Genomic DNA, 20,579 nt, shown 5'->3' with positions numbered 1-20,579 from the left:
ACTCAAAAAAGTATAGAAAAACTTACCTTTTCTCGGTCCAGAAGTTTAGTCACTTTTATTTCACCTCTTGAAGGGTCAATTGTAAAAGGATTTCCCTGATTGCCATCCGTAATTGTGTAGTGAATGTGGTTGTTTGAAGGTCCATCGGCATCATCTGCCATAACCTAAGGGAAATTGCAGTCTCATTTAAAACAAGTCTATACAGATTCTATCATCATTCACACAAACTCATTCCACAAGTGAATATGTTTTCATCTAATGAATTACAGTATTACACAGACCTTAGGAGAAACATCCTAACATTAAGAACATACCAGCATCATTTAATTTTTGGAAAAAATTCAGAAAATGACTCCTGTTTTCTCAAGGAGAACAAAATATATCATAAAACATTATCCACTTTCCCATAATATTTCAAGTCTCTGGCTTCAAACTTTTTAAAAATTAATTTCATTTCACTCTGTGGCAAACATCTTTATTAATTTATGCCCATCTTCCAATCATTAATTATTCCTTTCAGACTGAAAACATGATTGTTATAACAGAGTATTTCAAAGGAAAAAAGTGAAAATACGTACTGTAATGACCGATTGTTCAAGCACAGCATCCTCACTGATTACTGCAGTGTATGTGTCTTGGCTAAACACTGGAGTGTTGTCATTGATATCAGTTACGTTAATATTCACTGTTACAACATCACTTAATGATGGTGTGCCTCCGTCTGTGGCTTCTACTGTCAAGTAATACTCATGAGAACTTTCGTAGTCCAAGCTGTCAATGATAAAAATGGCTCCTATTGGAGGAAACAAATACACAGAAACTCACTGTTACAGTGAAATGATCAGACTACATACAGAAGGTCGGTTCATGCCACTACTATTAAAAATTTCTACTTTAAAATCACCAGGCTGGGATTTTATAATTGTAGAAAGTAGCATAATGAAGAAATTTAGAAAAATTATTTTTAACTTTTTAAATTAAGATTAACTGAAAATACAAAAATACCTTTAAGCCTGACTTTCCTTGCATTAACATTTATTTCAGATGTGGAGAGGACAACACAGAGAAAGTAGGAGTAGTGTCTAGCCATGACTTATTAACTTATGACTTATTAATAGAAGTATCTCACTTAAAGTGAAAATTCTTAACCAAATATTTAAAATAGTTCAGTCACTAATATATGCATTAATTTGCTGCTGTAAGAGTGTTTCTCTGGAATTTTCTTACTCATTTCAAATCTGTGAGTAAGTTAAACTGGCAAATTACTTGTACAGTACAGTACCGTGCAGGTGCTGGAAAAAGTAGTAGGAAGAATTATAATTTCAATTACACTGATATGTTAACTATTATTGACTTTCAGATAGGGATCTTACTTGAAAACAAAAACAAGCAAAAAAACTCAGCAGAAATGAATTCTAGAAAAATAACTATATAAGAAAATAAAAGCTATAATTGAAGTTTACAAGAATTTTTAACAAATTATTGCCATTAATAGGGTACATTTTTCCAAATAAGCTAAGTGCTTCCACTTCCAGAGACTACATCTGATTAACAAGTGAGCCTGAAGTCTCCATCGTCATGCTAGATATATACTTGAATAGAATACTCCAATCTTTCTTTAATGACACATCAAGCTTCTCTGGAATGATTGTCTTCATGGGGCAATATCTACTTTTCCCTGCCAATTTCATTTCTGATCTTTCTTTCACCAAGTCTGGATGCTTGTTCTGATTACATGGCATTTGTGAAAAAAAAAAAACCAAAAACATTAGGCTTCTGTCATTACAGAACCATGTCTTCCCTCTGTGTAGAAAAATTCCAGCTAGGAAACCTTACCTTTTGTCAACTATATGAATATAACTGAAATAAATAATAAATAGGAGTGATAAATAAATTCTACTCTCGCTTGTTAAGCACCTTGTCAAAATGGGTGAGCAAACTGTAGCACTGCCTTTACAGCAAGGATGATGCACATACATTATACAATGTATTTGCGTGCATTACTGCAAAACATAGTATGGTGTTATTCTTGTTTAAACTAACATATAATTTCAGGATAAGATAAGACTGAATAAGCATTACTGCAAGATCAGTTACATTCTTACCTGTTGTTGAATCAATACTGAATTTTCCATGTTCATTCCCACTGACTATTGAGTACGTGATTTCAGCATTGGCTTCAATGTCCCTGCTGGCAGCATGGATCTGGAGAACTTCAGTCCCAACCATTGTGTCTTCTGATATACTTGCACTGTACTCCCTATACTCAAATACAGGTGGATTATCATTTATATCCAAAACGGAAACTATAAGACTACTTGTGGAAGACAGCCTTCGAGGTAAACCCTCATCTGTAGCCTTCAAAGTCAATGTGTACACAGCTTGCAACTCCCGATCCAAAGACTTCTCTAACCGGATGATTCCAGAGAATTCATCAATAGAGAACTGGCCCTCTGCAGAGTTCACCAGTGAATAATGGATTTTACGGTTCATCCCTGTATTTTGAAAACAGTTACAGAGCATGAAGCAGCAGACAAAATACGCCAACAAAATAACAGATCTGACAGCTATAAGAATAAAATGTGCATGTTAAATACTATCATTCATGCTACAGTAAATTTCAGCAGAAATTAATGGCTTCTGTCAAGGGCAGAATGATTTCCAAAAATATGTAATTAATTTAAAAAGTTAAGCTAGCCCTTCATTGCACCAATTTTCTGCCAGATAAGAAAACATGAAGCATGGTTCTGCTTCAGTCACAGTACTAGCTAATATGAAACGATTTGTAATACAAATCTAATTATAACCTTAGAACAACAACATCTGCTTAGCAGGCTTAAAAAATAACATGGGAGGATATGGAAGAGTTTGGCTTTATCAAATAACTAGATGCAGTTCCAATGAGTTCATTTAGGAGCCATAGTCCAAAATTGACAGGAATATAACTTCCGGCAACGTTTTTGCAAAGGAGAGCAATCAAAAAACTTGGCTTCTGAGCCAAGTATTTTGCTCCTGTGTCTCAAAGATGAGGGAAATGTGAAAACACCTGTCTACTACCTTCCAGTTGAGCAACCTAACTATTATAGCACAAAGAAAGTTTGTTGTTTCAAAAGAATAAGGCATCCATTATTTGATTAATAATATTGTGATATACGGAAATCATAATGACATTATGCCGTTTTATTCTTCCTTACAATAACAAAGCTTAAGAATGTACTCTTTCTAATGTCATTTTCAGTTTGTGTTCACTTAAATACTCCTAACTAAATAGCAACAGCAGAAACAGCAAAATCTTAATAGGGTAACATATGCTTTGGAATCAAATGGAATAGTTCATTTGGAATGGGCCTTCGAAGTATATCTTTCAGTAGTCCATTCCTGAGAGGTATCAAACACCTGTCAGTTCCCCTGAAAGACTTAACACCTTTCAGAATAAGATTAAATAAGCATTACTGTAACTTTGATACCAAAAAGGCAAAATTTTTGGTCAAAGAATGCATACCCGCATCTGCATCTGTTGCTTGCACTCTTGTCAAAAGTGTTTTAGGCTCTGTGTTTTCAAATACCGTAATGGAGTAAGGATCAACTGTGAACTCTGGGGCATTATCATTCACATCTTCCAGAGTCAGAATAATATTAGCCTGGCAGAATCTTCCTCCTCCATCTGTGGCTTTCACTAGAAGGTAATAAATTGCTTGCTGCTCACGGTCCAGTGGCATTAATGTTTTCAGTTCACCTATAAACAGAATAACAAATATAAGTTCATGCAAGTTGCAAAAATTACATATCCCTAACATGTTCTTTTCTAATACCTCTGTACTCAGCAAAACAAAACAACAATTTTCTTTTTGAGAATAGCTTAATCAGTGGCCAAGTCAGTGGTCTGCCTTTTCAGGTAAGATTGAATACATGTCTCTTTTTTCCATTGCTTTTGAAGGAGAAATCAGCTAAAGTAAGAGTAAAGTAAGACAACATGCATGCATTCACAAACTAAAGTGTTATCATGTAAAGTAAATTAAAATATGATAAATTTCGCATACTGTTTTCCTGGCTGTGTTCCGTCCACAGGAAAGGACTTCACCCTCATCTTCCAACATTCAGTGAATAAACAGAGCTATTTACACCATCAAATATAACCAAATTAGCTATTACAGACAAATCTCCAGAAGTCTAACACACATTTTCTTTCCCAAGTGACATTAACCATGCCTGGAACAATGTGTAGCCGTTTTCTCCTTTTGACTGATTCAAAATACATTCAGAAATACTGTTTGCAAGTATGCTAGCCCCAACATTCTGAATTTATGTGACAACTTGTTAGCACAGCATACGGGTGACATTCAAAGTCAATCTCCTTGAAGTAAGATCCTTTTCATTTATTTTGTCACTAAAGTGTGCTTATTTCCTTCTCTATATTTCTGCTATAACTTTGTATCTATTTTGTTAATTTTTTTTTTCTACATTATTAACTCCCTTTCTACTTATCTACTGCAGTTTCCAGTGCACAGAGTTTTTGCACGGGCCTACATAATAATTCAAAAGTAGTGAATATCATGAAAAGCAAACAATGTCAGGAAAGTTAAAAGCTTATCTTTATTATATACAATGATTCAAAAAAAACTGCCAGTTTTGGCATTTACTATGGAAAGGAAACATGTTGCTCATTCTAACCTCTGCCCATTTAACATGCCAAACCAAACGATGGCAGGGAGAATCTGAATGAAGATTATCTTATCTTTAGTTTATCAACTCTGATTGCTATTAATACAATATAAATAGTACAAAAATTCATGGCATATTTTTACTCCAATCACTTCTGCATGAAGTCTCTGACTTCAGGGCAGTTGCCCTATTTACTTTAGTTTCTCAAGTATTAAACACTTGTCTTTTCCCTAGCTTCTAATCAATATATTTATGTACTACAAACTCATATAATACATTAACTCTTAATGAAAAGCTTCAAATACTGACATTTATGTGTATTGTAAAGTAGTCATAAAACATTTTATAAAATGAAGTCATGATTCCTTTTGTTTATAAAGCTTTGTTACCTGTGTCGGGAGAGAGTCCAAACTTCTCCGCTCCTGGGCCATGTAATGTATATGTAATTTCTGCATTGGAACGAATATCTGCATCTGTAGCAGATACCTGCATTATCAGTTTGCCAGGAAGAGCATCCTCAGGAACAGTATCGGTGTATAAAGCCTGAAAAAGTTTTAAATTTCATTCAAAGACTTAACACACTGAGTAAATAGGCTTGGAAAGGGGATGCAAAGAGAGAATGGCAGTTGAGAAAATATTGTTTTATAACAATATATATATTATATTATAATATTGGGAACACGTGAAGTGAGTGAAATACTGAAAATGACAAGGACTTACAATTTTCCAATTAATTACTTCACATTTATTACATTATTCAGAGGTAATTATTACTAAAACTATAGGGACTTTTTGAGTGTTAACACAGATGAGAACTCTGAACACATGTAACAGATTAACTGATAATTAAGTGCATTCCCAAGCAAGGAGGTCTGAATTTTTAGTAATTTCCTTTTTTTCTCTTCTGGTAAATCATCTTGTCTAGGTCAGATTCAATCCAGAAGACACCAATACCCATCTTTTATGTTGCACTTCATGAAATATAAGCTTCCAGTTTAAAAGGCACTAAGCACTCATATAGCACATTTATAGCACTATATAGCTAACATACAAAGACTGAGCCTTATAGATAACATCAATATTGTCAAAGCAGTAAAGAAAAACACTGACTTACTAGTTTGCAGTTAACTGCAATCTTTTGTACACATGTACATGTTGATCAACATAAACACAGACTAATAAAAAGAATCAGTCACTGTATATTTGATCCTTCCCAAAACAAGAAAACATTTTGCCTTTCTGCCCATTACTAAAATTAAAGGAAGCTGGCTATGAAAATCCAGTTTGCTTATAATACACTTCTGCTTCTCCCCCCATTTTTTTCTTTTCTTGTTTTCCTTTTTCCCATTTGTTGTATTTCATATCTGTTTTTGCAAACTATCATGTGATAAAGTAGATGACTTAGTAAAAAGAGAAAAAAATTGTGGATCACAGATCTTTGATTTTGGACAACATTCCAGGCTTTTCAACTCTTTCCCCTCCCCTTTCCCACCAAGCAATGGTAAAAACTAAGTAATGGTATTCAGCATCTTTTGAGACTTCGCTTCCTTCAGAAAAATACAGCATACAAACTGTAATAGAAGCAGATTAAAACAGTTCCTCAGGGGAAAGTATGCATTAAAACAAGAGAAGTGACCTAAAATTATTTTAGTACTACTCTTAAAACACCCAGCTAGTGTTAAAAGTATATCAATGAATTGTCTTTGATTATTTATTTAAATAAACTTGTCCAATTGCTTTGACAGAATTCTTAGTAGTCCAAAGCTCTGTTACCAACATTAAAGGAACACCCATTTATCTGTCTCCTAAGAAGCAATTTCAGTGCAATTTTGCCTATGGAAGCAACTGGACATTGAAGATTATGCCTACCTTTTCACATACAGGGCTGTTGTCATTAGCATCAAGGACTTTAACCTCCACTACAGCTCTAGTAGCAAATGTTCCATCAGTAGCTGTAATATTTAGAAGGTAATGGTCCTTTTCTTCCCTGTCCAGGGGCTTTTTGACGTAAACTTTCCATTCATTCTGTATATTTTCAACAGCAAACTGTCCCAAGAGATCACCTCCTATAATATAAAAGTAAACTTTGAATTAAAAACAATACAGAGAATGCTACTATTACTCTATCAACACTGAACTACATCTAAAAATAAAATAAAATAAAATAAAAATTTAAATACAAATTTAGAGCAGCCACTTTCCACATGTGGCTGTACTTGAAAAAGTTTTAATTTTCACATAGAAATAGTAGGCTTTGATAAAATATTTAACTGCTGCCAATAGAATCTATAAAAACCAATGTAGGAATTCATGTAGCAGCATTATAGATAACATTGTAAGACACTGAAAGAAAAACATTATAATACTCCACTGGAAGTTAATTATTTTGTATTTCTTTGATTCTGTTTTTAACCAAAATGGTGATTTCAGTACAAATATATATTTCTTTATAAAATATAATATAAGTGAACTAAACAGAATACTTAGGGAAGCATGCTGAGCAAAACACATATCAAACAGGAAGCCAAAGAGTTGTTTTCCAAAACTTTTTCCCCTTAATCATCCCCACTGATATTTAATTTTAAGACATACACTTTCTTTCTTTGTTGCTAAATGGTTTCAAGTATGTTTCAAAAATTTGAAGGATTAAGTTATAGCGCATATAGTTCCAGGAGACCTCAAGTGATTTTTTTTCTGACATTATTCAAAAAAAGTTACCTGTAATGTAGTAAGAGACTTGTCTATTGTCTTCTTTTGTATCAGCATCAGTAGTACTTAAGATGGCAATTATTCCTCCTGGAGGGTCATCCTCACTGACTGTTCCTTTATATATCTCTGCAGTAAAGCGTGGAGGGTTGTCATTCACATCTGTAACAGTAACTTCAACCACAGCCAGAGAAGACAGCTGAATTTTTTCACCTCGATCAGATGCAATCACTATAATTTTGTATTTGTCTCTCATCTCATGGTCAAGTTCTTTGAGAGTGGTAATCCAGCCAGTTTCCATGTTTATGGCAAAAGACTCTATAACATCTAGTTCTTGAGAAGGATCTAAGCTGTAAGTGACCTGCCCGTTAAGTCCTGAATCTAAGTCAGTTCCTTTTACTTGGATCACTCTTGTTCCAACTGGCATGTTTTCTACGACGAAAGCTTCATATGGATTGGATTCCAAAACTGGTTTGTTATCATTTGCATCTCTTACTTGAATGCTTACTTCTACTGAGGAAATAACATTATAATCTTCATTTGTATATTGTGCTAGCACTGAGAACTGGTACCATTTAGTTGTTTCATGATCAAGATTCTTCTCAAGTTTCAACTTCCCAGTCTGTCGATCAATCACAAAAAAATTATCTCTATTGCTTTCAGGAGTGTTCCCTTTAATCAGACTATACACCAAAGTCTGATTATGCTCTGCTTTGATAATATCTATCTCAGTTCCAACTGGAATGTCCTCTGAAACCATGTAAGAATAAAATGGTTCTGAAAATTTTGGTAGAGACACTTCTGGTGGGAGTATTCTAGCATAAACAGGAACAACTGACTCTTTCTGAGGGGATCCGCCATCAACAGCTCTAACAAAAAAGGTTAGAAACTCATTTTCTAAACCAATTAAGCTTTCTTTTGTTGTAATTATACCAGACAAAGAATCAATTTCTAAATTCTCTTTAACATTTTCGGACTCCGCTTCAATAGTATACGTGATGTCTGCGTTTGTACCCTCATCAGCATCAGATGCCCAGACTTTAATGACAGAAGTTCCGCGTGGAACATTAGATCCAATATTTACTTCATACTCCATTGCTCGAAATTGTGGAGCATTATCATTGTCATCAGTTAATATCACATTAACTGTACAGAAAGCAACTTTTCCTCCCGAATCTTTGGCCATTAAACTAATGGCAATTACTTTTTCTGCTTGTGTTTCCCGGTCAAGCTTCTCGGAGGTAAAAATCTGCCCTCTCTCACTTATATAAAATCTATCTTTGGCAAAGTCATTTATAATGTGGTAAGTGATATGGCCATAAGTACCAGAATCTTCATCTCTTGCTCTAACTACGGTCACTAAAGTATGCAATGGAGCATTTTCAGCTAGTTCAACCTCGTATTCATTCTGACTAAAAACAGGGCTGTGCATATTAGCACTTGTTACAGTTACACGAACTTGGGCCGAGCTCCTGAAAACTCCATCAGAAACAGACACATTAAGAATATAATGTGGCTTCAGTGCCTGCCTGCGTAGGTTTGAGACAGTGATAATGCCAGTTTTACTATTAATTACAAAATTCTTTTGGTCATTGCCTGTCATAATGGAGTACTCCAGTTTGTCAGCATCTGACCTATCTGCATCTGAAGCTTGCACGCATGTCACAAAATGTCCATGAGGAGCCAGTTCACTAATTTTAGCTTCATAAACCAATTGGTTAAAAAGAGGAGGGTTGTCATTTAGATCAGTCACATCAACAGTTATAACAGTATCACTGCTCAAGGGCAGCATGCCACCATCTATGGCCCTTATTAGTAACTTGTGTTGCTGAATTTTTTCATAGTCCAAAGTTCTTGTTGTGAGAATGAGTCCAGTGCTGCTGTCTATGTGGAAGTACTCATGACTTTCAGTGTCATCCTCAATCAAATGATAGGAAATTCCCCTGTTTGTTCCAGAATCAGCATCTGTAGCACTCACTTGTACAACAGATGTTCCAATAACTGAGGCCTCAGAAAGAGTTACAGTGTAAGACTGCTCTGTGAACACAGGAGGATTATCGTTGATATCTTCCACTATTATGTCTACAAACACATCTGCATGCGCTCCAGTTAGGGAGTCTGTTGCTCGGACATTCAGCTTGTAGGCTGGATGAGACTCAAAGTCAAGAGGGCCAACAACGTTTATCACTCCAGTGTTGAAGTTGATCATGAACTGATTGAAAGGATCTCCATCTGTGATGCTGTAAAACACTTTAAGTCCTTCTGGGCTGTTTGCTTGTACATGTACTACAGGACTATGGAGCTGAATATTTTCTGGTATCTCTGCACTGTAGAAAGGTTTTTCAAAAACTGGCATAGCTTTATTCATAACTGTAATTGGGACTATAACTTCAGCAGAAAAAGCAGGTTCTCCTCCATCTTTTGCCACTACTGTGACCAGGTACTCCTTATTTACTGTGTCTGGTTCGAACTTCTTCTTCAGAGAGATTTCACCAGAGGGATCAATCTGGAAATGTTCATGATGCTCTTTAAGATAGTAATGCACTTCTCCATTTCTGCCTGCATCTTTATCTACGGCGGTGACACGTCGAATAACACAGCCTACTTCAGAGTCTACTTTAACTGCTGCATAATACGGAAGATTGACAAAAAATGGAGCGTTATCATTTACATCTTCCACTGTGACTTTAACTACAATATGTGCAACAACTGATGGTTTATGTTCCTCTGTCACTTCTACAACCACATCAAAAGATTCTTGCTGTTCACGATCGAATGGTATTCCTGTTGTTGAAAGGACTCCTGAAGTTGGGCTTACTTTAAATCTGCTATCTGGGTTTAGAATATGATAAAACAAAGGCTCATTTATTTGATTCCCTATAGCAGTAATCACAGCTATTGTTTTTGCCTCAGTGGAATTCTCCTGGACTACTGCAGAGTAAGAACTCTGTGTAAATTTCAGTTGGCTTACTTTGCTTTCTTTCACATTAATTTTTACAGATGCAGTGCTTGCAAATCTGCCATCAGATGCTCTCACTGTTAATTCATATCTACTTCGTAACTGAGTTGTATTTTGTACTGTTATATCTCCAGTCTTGGGATTTATTGAAAATTTTTCTCCAATGTTGCCTTCGATAATGGAATAAATTAGTTGTGAAAAAATGCCTGAATCAGCATCAGTGGCATTTACGCTGATGACTTTCACGCCTTTATAGGTTGGAACCAAAATGGATGTGTCATACACCTCTCTTGAAAACACAGGAGGACAATCATTGATATCAACTACATAAATAGTAACATTAGCTGCATATTCTGCATATAAACGTGGAATACCCATATCATGTACTTGTACAGAAAAGTGGAAAATATTTGTCTCCTCATAGTCCAGACTCATTAATGTCCGAATGGCACCAGTGCTAGAATCAATGGCAAAGTACTTGCGGACAGATGGTTCAACAATTTGATAAACAAGCAAAGCATTTGATTCTTTATCAGCATCCATAGCTCGAATTACTAATGGGACATTCTTGTCAGTCAGAACCACACTGTTAACTGAAGCTGATTCACTGATGAGTCCTGTATATTCAGACTGCATAAAAATTGGTATATTGTCATTCTCATCCCGAAGATGTACCAAAACTGTTGTGTTAGTACTCAAACCAGCCATGTTTGTTCCCTGCACAGTTAGTGTATAAACAGGCAAAGTTTCAAAGTCAAGTGCCTTCTGTGAAACAATGACACCCGAGTTTGGGTTGATAGCAAAGACATCTCCTATATTACCATCTTTTATTTCATAAACTACAGAAGACAGACTGTTTGCTGTAACCATTCCAACAAAACTGCCAATGCTAGCACTTTCACTGATTTCTGTAGAATATTCTTTGGCTGTAAATTTTGGCGAGGCATTATCAGAAACTGTAACAAATATATGCACAGAAGTCACTTCATTCATTGGAGGATCTCCTTTGTCTGTAGCTTTTACCATCAAGTTGTACTCTTCCTGGTTACTATGATCTAATTCTTTAGCAACTTTAATCGTACCCAAGATAGGATCTATGACGAAGGAATTTCCAATATTCCCTATAAAGAAAAATAAAGTAATTAAGAAAATTAAAGAATGATTGTTTATTGTACAAAAAAGACAAAGTAAAGAGAAAATAGAGAATGTTCAAGTTTCTTAATTTTGTTTAAGAAACATCTGTAGCCTCTCTGGAAAGTTTTCTGTAAAGAAGCGTTTGCAGAAATTCTAAAGTTAATTGTAGAAACACTGCATAAAACACTAAACTATTCAAGATTTAAAAATAAATGTAAAATATTCTATTCCTTAAAAAAAAAGAAAAGGCAAGTATTCTGCAATTTTCAACATTATAAATCATACGTTTTCTTCAAATTATTTTTGTTATTGAATTTGTGCTTAAGCCTACTTAAGTACCTACTGAAGCTGAAAAGAACTTATATTCAGAAATTAATGTTAGTGGAACTCAGGTCCCATTTCAGGATCTAGAATAATTAGACAGTTCTAAAAAAAGAAGTGTTTTAATGGCACTTCTGAATCTCAGTTGTTTATGCAAGTATTGTTTAAATCTCTGCTTCAGAATGAACCTTTCTGAACTGGACCAAAATTCACATTTTCTCTAACTTCATGTTAATATATAGGTAAGTTATTCCCTGTGATCAAGTATTAGGAGAAAAATACTATCTTCTGACTATTACAAGCTGACGCTTGATAACCATTTTTCTTCATGTTTTTCAAATACATGGCTGAATTCCACTGCACAAAATATTCAGCTCATGTACTAAATAGAGTAAGATTAATACTGTAGTTCCTTAAAATTTGTATTACTAGAGCCATGATCTCAGCACGGAAAAAAATTTTAAGAACTTCTGAGTTATGCATACAAGTAGGCAAGAGATCAGTTTTTATTTATTTATTTTTTTAAGTGGAGGCTCTAAACACAGTGGCATTCTTAGAATATGCAATTACAAATCTAAGCAGCCATTACAAACATTTAAAGAATGTTCTATCCATATGCTTAGAACATCAGTTACAATGCTTTAGCCTCCCAGTTGGTCACTCTCCTATAAAACAAATCTAATAAAGTCTTACATTTACTCCTACAAAAAGCTAGAAGAAAGGAAGAGAGCAGCATGTAACTTCATTTTAGACAGCATGCACACAGAATCTTTTTCTTGCAGCATTTTGTCATTTCTAACACATGCACTGCTGAACTAGGAAAGGCAAGAGAAAAGTTTCATGTCTTGCCTAGAAAAGTCATATATCCTCAAATTATAGAAAAAATATACATATACTAAGGAATTTATCAAATATATTCCTTGTCTTGGAGCAACCATAATCATAGCTTCATTTACACAGTGCTTCAAAGTGTTTTTATGTCAACGCTTTGATGGAAAAAAATGAAAATATTTACAATAAACAATTCCTACACCTTTGCAAAGTAACCGACATCAAACAAAAATAAAACATTTGTGCATATCACCTTGTGTGGAACCATAACTAAACAAATTTTAGCAACTGTTCTCTTTAATATACAATTGCTTATGCTTGCAGGTGAGATTTTTTATTTTTAAATTACTTTCTAAATTGAAAGTAGGCATCTAGTTAATGAAGTTTAAATGACATTTTTATTTTTCATTAAGCCTAAATAGCTCAGGACTTGAGCAACTGTAGGCCTGTATTTAGATTTCACAAACTGAACCAGAACTGACTTCCAAATGCTAAGTGAACTCAGTCAGTGCCATCCCATAATCACACTATTGAAAATCACCATCATTTAAATTTCATTGTTAAAGGTAAGTTCAGAAAGATACAGTGAAGCATAAGATAAGCAGTGGCATCCAATGTTCTCCTCTGGCCTGCAATCTCAGGTCTCTCAGTGACAAACTGACTGGCTATTAAAGAAATTCTTACATGTTTTATTGAACCAGAATAGCAATCCCAATTTAAAATCACCCAGATGTAACCAGGCAAAGCAAGACCTTCCATGCTACCTGTATCAGAAATTTTAACTTAAACTGCAAAATTTAGTAGTTATTTCTTCAGAAGTATACGAACACTACTTTTGAGCTCTCTTCTTTCACAATGTACTAAACACCAAAGTTCTTGTCTCATTATTTTACTCTTTTCATCACATTTTTGCTTCACTTATACCATAAATTCCCAAAAAGAATGCTCTTTCAGATCTGAACATCAGGTATGAAATTCTGTATTTTCTGAAGAACACATCCTCTTTCAGAGTTCAAAGGTATCTTTCCCTTCAGGAGAGCAACACAAATAATTAAGGGAAGATGAAAAATGTTTACCATTGTAGTTTTCTTTTCAACACTCTCAGGCTGTATTTTTAAATACATGACACAAAATACAATGTGTACTCTCACAGCTGTTTTTTACGTGTCTAAAGTTGAAACAAAGCACGACAAGTATCATTTTAAAAATAAACTGAAGATATAAGAATGTCAACATACCTGATTCAATAGAATATACAATTTCTGCATTTTTTCCTTTGTCCTTATCTAATGCTGTAACTTGGAGGACTGCTGATCCAACAGCTGCTGACTCATACACACGGCCTTCATAGGAAGAGCTGGTGAACCACGGTGCATGGTCATTTGTGTCGCTGACGTTAATGATGATCCTAGCGTAGTTGCGCTTTACAGGAACGTCTTGATCTCGAACCTAAAGCAATTAGCATAATACTAGTAATTATCACTGATAATTCAGAGGTTCACCAAATGTTACTAATTATTTAAGGTTCAGTCTTTACCAGCCAGAGACAAAGATTGAGTACAAATTAAATGTACAAATAAATGATTGCATTAGGGAGAAAAATAAAAGATTTTTTAAGAAGCACATGTTATAGAATACAGAACAAATATTGTGCTTATTTACCATTACTGTGAGAATATGCTGGTTCATTGTCTCATGATCTAGTTTTTCTGTGGTATAAAGAGATCCAGTTCCAGGGTCCAGACGAAATTTTTTAAGGCTGATGGGATCAGTGCTGCCTTGCATCGTATATATCAGTTTATTCTTCTCATCTCTGTCTGTGGCACTAACTTGCAAAATTTCTGTCTCTGGTACGGTGTCTTCAGGTATAACAACTTCATATTTTGAAGCAGAAAATTGAGGCCTGTGATTATTTGTGTCTATCACTTTGATATACACCTGAAATTATACATTGGGAGGGGAAAGCTTTAATAATTTATAGTAAACAGGAATGAAAAAGAGTATCATTAAAAATCAAACCATATATGCACATACTTCCAATGTAAGATTTTTTTTTTTTTTTTTCTCTATTTTTTTTCTCCAGGGAAGAGAAGAGAGTTATAGGTAGGATTTACAGAGAAGATGCAACTCACTAAATCTGAATGTGCTTAATCTTCCTCAAAGTCAAAAATAGCTTCCAAGAACATTAGAAGGATTTTATTCTAAGTAACAGCAGAAAGACTGCTTCATAGAAATAACAAAGTGCTGCAGCAAACCCTGGAGGCAGGCATCACAGTGTAGCCTGATGAACTGAAGTGAGAGTGCGGGGACAAAAAGAACTGGGGTGCATAACTTCTGGGTAAATTTCTATTGTAAGATAAAAGGATATTCCCCCAAACTGGGATGTTACCCACTCTGCTAGCTGAAATAACCATCATCAGAAAGAGTTATTTTCATGGACAACTTCACTCAGATAAAAGAGAAAACAGACTGGCATATAAAATGTAATATAGGAACACAGGTGAAGAGGGCAAGTGTGGAATGTTAAGAATTAGAAGCCAGATATGGAATGAAATTCTACACAAGGAATAAAAAGTTTTAAGTTTATTTGAAACCACAAAACCATCTGTGGGTAAACAAGATCATCAGAAAATATAAGCAGCAACTAAGAAGAAGCTTGTGCTGAAATACAATTTTGCCTCAGTTTCATTCACAGAGGAAAATAGGAAGAGTGACCCGGCACAAAACAAAATTAAAATGAGATATTGGAAAAAATGAAAACTATTCAGCAGGACAAGATGGAGCCACTTGTGCTGGATTACATGAAAAACAATAGTAAAAAGATGGTAATACCCCTGTTTAACATGCACTATTAATAACATTGAGCTCCACTGTCATATAGTAGAGAGGTCTGTAACATCTGCAGATGTAAGCACAGCCCCATGACTTTTCTAGTACACATATTCTTTGGTATTTCAGATAAACGAGTCATAATCCATTATACATTTTGGGAAATATTCATACACATAGTTTTTCACTGTCTGAAACAATCCAATATGACAAATGCAAACTATCACTGCTATTAATAAGGAAAATCTACCAGAATTCTCAGGATACAGAAAAAATAAAAAAGAAATGTAATTATTGGGTACACTGATAAAATCCCTTGCAAGAGGTTGCTATGGAAACTAAGGACTTTGTTGTGTATTTTTTTTTCCTTTGTCATTGATTAGAAATAACTTAGAGATGAAAAAGTTAGAATAAATACCGATTTTCAGTAGTGAGAAAATTAATAGTAGGTGACCCAAGATGTGTTCTAGGTCAGGGCTTTAAATATATTCACTAATAAATTCAATTGGAAAATGAACAGCAAGAACGAAAAGCATATGACCTTAAATATGCCCTTTTTTGATTGTCTGACTAGAGATGAACAAATACAATATATTTTAATGCATCCTGGCAGAAAAGTTCATATAAAATATGGAATGGTCCAATACAATCACTTACATAGATTACATAAACTTACATAGTTCATGAGCACTTACATGCTCAAGAAAATTAAAAATGAAACAAAATAAGGATAGCTAAGAAATTAAAATGCAGAAAACCCAATATTAATATAAATTAAACTACACTGATATATATTGTATAAAGGAAAATTTAAAAGACTGTATTCAACACAATTAACCCATGGATGATATGCTCTCAACATGAATATACCTCAACCATTTTTTACTTGCTACCTACTTCATAAAAGATTATTAAGTTCCGACTTGGAAAAACATAAGCAAAAAGATAAAGCCGTAAAATTTGATTAATTTAATTAAAAATCATTATTGAAGTTTGTGTGCATTTTCCCTCAAATTAGAAAATACAGAAACTTAGATTGAACACGGAAGTGAGAGGAAATGCAACTCTAGAGCAACTGTGTTAGGTGAATCTTCCATGTGGAAGACATGGCCATCTGTGCTTCTGAAATACAAAAAATGAATAGAGAAAAGCAGCAATTTGAGAATGCAGCGCCACAAAAACAAAAACAAATCAAAACAAAACAAAAAAACTGCGTGCAGGTACTAAGTTAAAAACCAGGAATGTTGTGAATATGAAGCCAACTATATTATTAACAAACATATCACTAAGGAATTAACAGAGTGACTCAATCATTGCAAATTGCTTGCTCAGGTATTACATTATTTGTTCATTACTCAAATCACTTGCTCAGGCATGCAGTTTTTCTACATAGTGGTAAACACAACTCAAATTTGATCAATAATGCAATTGTTTTAAATTTACTTATAATCAAAAGATTCCATCTGCCTCAGCTGAAAAAGTCTTTTATCTATCCATTTTTCAGTCAGTGATTTTGTTACTTTATGCCCATCCCTGAATTTCTATGGACAAGCAAAACATGAATCAAAGCACACCCTCATAGTAATGAAGGCTAACTGTACACTGGGCTGCTTTACTACGGTGATCACTCTCCTTCAATTTGCCTGTGATTTTATAGATGTTACAGTCTGGAGCTCAGCAAGAAGAGAGATCTTGACAGACTAAAATGGAACCAGTGGAAGGCCACTAAAATCTAGAGGTGTAAGTGAAAGAAGATGAAATGCTCACAAGCTCCAACAAGGGAAACTACAGTTAGACATAAGAACCCTTCTTTTCCAGGAGGGTTGCCTAACATTGCCATAAAAGCACATCCAAAGAAATGGTGGAAGCCCTGTCATCTCAGGTACACAGAAATGGACTAATTCCTGAAGAATTTGATGCAGTTTTGCAGTTTGCTTTGCTCTGAGCCACCAGAGTCTGAATTAGATGAGCTACAAGATATCTTCTAACCTAAACTATTATACACACAAACAAGGAAACCTTGCTTTCAAGTCAGAGAATTTTTGCTGATGCTAAGTGACAGATGCTACATGTGCATTTTCTTCTAGATGTGACAGGGCCAAACAGTCACCAAAACTGTTAAGGTCTTCATGTTAAATAAAAGGCAACAGAATACAGAAGTAAAATTGTACATGCAGTTATTAAAGCCTTATAGAGCAAGAGATGGGTTTGTGTGCATGAGAATGAAGTAACTACTAGAGTAGAGTAGAGTAGAGTAGAGTAGAGTAGAGTAGAGTAGAGTAGAGTAGAGTAGAGTAGAGTAGAACTTGTTCTACTCTATAGTAAAATGTATAATAAAAGACAGCAACGTAAAATGTCAATGAAATTATAAGATTAAATTAAAATAAATTATATGAATATTACATCTTAAGAAAGAAGTTTAATATCAAGAGGCATGCAATAAAAAAGTTTGACATTAATAGACCATAATGCCATCACTGAAATGAAATAGTGTGGAACGGAAGAAGCTTGACTGAACGTGCAAGCCTATGAGCAGATCTTGTGGAGGCTAATACAGCCTGGTCATACAGAAACAGAACAAAGTAGACCAGGATTACCTCAGGGCAGAACATGAAGTATATTAATTGTATGATTCATGAAATCCAAATTTGCATTGCAATGCACTGATTATTAGTATTTCAGAGAAGAGATGTGCCACTGATTAAACATACTCAGTGTGTAATATTTAAGTGATGTTTCTTTGTTCTAACATAATTTTGCATTTTTTGACTCCTTGTTGAGTTTTAAATATTTTCCTCCATTCATAATAACATTTTAAACATTCTGGCATGTTTATATTCAAGTTCAGAAGCAAAAAGTTACATTATTCAGAGACAATATAAATGCTGTATATACGCTATATAAATAATATAAATTCTGTTTCCAAAATGTCTCTGGAAGCATTATGGGGATCACATGCCTAAAAGCATGTTCAGCCAATGAAGACTTATCAACCCCAGAGCATAATATCCACATAAATTTTGGATAAGGCAAGATTAAATATTCTACACTCGCACAGCAGTAAGCAAAATGCTGCAATTAGCTTTACACTGTTTTAAATGTTATTTCTAATGAAAAGAACTGATAGACATAGAAAAGTCTGGAAGCAGCATAGCTCAAAACAAGATTTGTTATTTACTTTCAAAAATTTACTCAATAGTTCATATATTGCTTCTCATATCCTGTGAATAGCATTTTCTACTTAAGACCAAAACATTATAATCTGAAAACATAAGTACATTGATTTGTTTTTCAAATAATATTCCTTCTTAATCATCATTTGTCAAACAAATACCACTACTGTAGGCACGGAATTTGCTTGTCCTTGTTTTGCATCATGCCTTTGGCATTTAGATGCATACAAAATTCTAATAGCCTCCACGCCTACTCCTGCTGTATTTTTCAAAAAACTATTTAACTGCAGCCTTGAAAGAGTCAAATACTCTCCAGATGTTAAGAGCCCAAGACCAGCACAAGCCTTTAGTCTGAAGTCCGTTCAGAACACAATTTACAATGAGACTGATGTTTTCTTTGTTTCTCGTCCCCCTCCTCAATGTTTTGAAAATGTCATCAGCATTTTCAAGCCAAAACACAAAATTACTTAATCTGCTGTTAATCAAGGCCTCTTAAATTGTATACTGTATTTCAAATGTTTACAACCACTTTGCAAGCTAAAAGCTGCATACTGCATATTGTTGATCCAAAAACGCGTGCTAAGTATTCGGACTTTTTGTGCCTGTCATTCCTAACTGTTTATCAGCTTGTTCATTCTACAGAATATCAACATAACAACTTTAATCACAGTTGTTTCAGCAGCAAGTACAGCGAATAATGGAATATACATGCTGGTAGCCATAAACAACGTCTTCAACTTTGATTTCACATCAACATTTTTAATTCCCCTAAAAGTAAGCCTCATTCCTGAAATTTATCTTCTTAACTCTAGTCCTCAGGGCTATCTTAGCAGATCAATCGATTTGGGTGGGCAAAGAGTTACAAAGGAGATCAGAGAAACAGTTAAAATCAAGAGTCTGTACATGCACCAACAGTTTCAGAGTTTGAACTAATCCACACTTCCCAATCTGCATACCACAGTAACATGAGACTCAAACAGTAACAGCTAACTTGCGCTTATCCCACAGGCAGGGGAAAAATGAGGATAATGAGAAAGAAGTCTCTGTGTTCTTGTAACAGAAACCACAAGCTCTATCCTTGCCAACTCTAGCTGAGAGAGGAAAAGTAAAGACATGAAAGAAAATCATACAAAAAGCAATCACAGAAATAAAGGACTATAAATTTAAGACTGCCATTCCAATTCTTCTGCAGATGACTGTTGTGGCAAATGTTCATAATATTCACTCAGTTTACAAAACGCTAAAACAACAAATTCATTTAAAGAATTTGGACAAAAGCTACATTGTGCACTTCTGAGAAAAACTAAATGAATCACATGACCCAGGGGAAGAGAAGGGGTGAGGGTTAAAGTATTTTCATGACCTTCCAATTCCAACTTCTTTCAGCGTATGAAACAGATCATGGCTCAAATGTGACAGCTTGGGATGCAAATGTCAATTCAACTATATAAAAGCAGCAGCACTAAGTAAAATGTCTGCAATCACTTGAGACCACAAGTTCATCGCTTACTAACTCCCAAGTAACTGTAACACACTTTGAATGGTGGCATTTTGACTGAATTCTTGAAAAAATAAACTAACAAACCCAACAAAACAAAAGCCACCAGTTGTCTTCTGACTTGCCTGGCAAATTAAGTTCATTGCATTTAGAATTCTTCTATTTTTTTCACATAAAATCATACCATCTTTCCAACATTTGAAAATTGGCTTTGGTAAAAACGAATCCAGTCAATATTTTTACTACAGCTAGGCAATAAATTTACAGCAGGATTCTCCAAAATTTTTATGGTGGCTATCAGCATCAGCAACAATGGCACCATGGTTAAGATAGCAGTGAGTTCTGGCTCACATACTGCTGTATGTGGACTTACTGTAGTATCTAGAGATATGTCACCTGGAATATCACTGATAATCTTCACCACTAAAGGAAAAGTAAGTTCTCAAAGGGAAACTGCTACTCTTGC

At 34.7% G+C, this 20,579-nt stretch overlaps 1 protein-coding gene across 4 annotated transcripts in view; it reads right to left on the bottom strand.

Moving 5' to 3' along the window:
* FAT1 (FAT atypical cadherin 1) overlaps window positions 1–20,579 on the bottom strand; it is a 103,875-nt gene that overhangs the window by 19,699 nt on the left and 63,597 nt on the right. For all 4 annotated transcript variants that reach the window (XM_052682952.1, XM_052682951.1, XM_052682953.1 and 1 more), the window contains 9 exons: window positions 14,276–14,551; window positions 13,852–14,062; window positions 7,381–11,448; window positions 6,532–6,728; window positions 5,052–5,205; window positions 3,503–3,736; window positions 2,106–2,495; window positions 579–793; window positions 27–164 (listed from right to left, as the gene is read on the bottom strand). In XM_052682952.1, coding sequence (XP_052538912.1) covers window positions 27–164; window positions 579–793; window positions 2,106–2,495; window positions 3,503–3,736; window positions 5,052–5,205; window positions 6,532–6,728; window positions 7,381–11,448; window positions 13,852–14,062; window positions 14,276–14,551 — 5,883 coding nt within the window. The remainder of the gene's footprint in view (window positions 1–26; window positions 165–578; window positions 794–2,105; window positions 2,496–3,502; window positions 3,737–5,051; window positions 5,206–6,531; window positions 6,729–7,380; window positions 11,449–13,851; window positions 14,063–14,275; window positions 14,552–20,579) is intronic.

The sequence above is a fragment of the Tympanuchus pallidicinctus genome, unplaced genomic scaffold (genome assembly GCF_026119805.1).
Source record: "Tympanuchus pallidicinctus isolate F22 unplaced genomic scaffold, pur_lepc_1.0 scaffold2, whole genome shotgun sequence".
In the NCBI taxonomy this organism is placed as follows: domain Eukaryota; kingdom Metazoa; phylum Chordata; class Aves; order Galliformes; family Phasianidae; genus Tympanuchus; species Tympanuchus pallidicinctus.
This window is presented reverse-complemented; position numbering and strand designations above follow the sequence as displayed.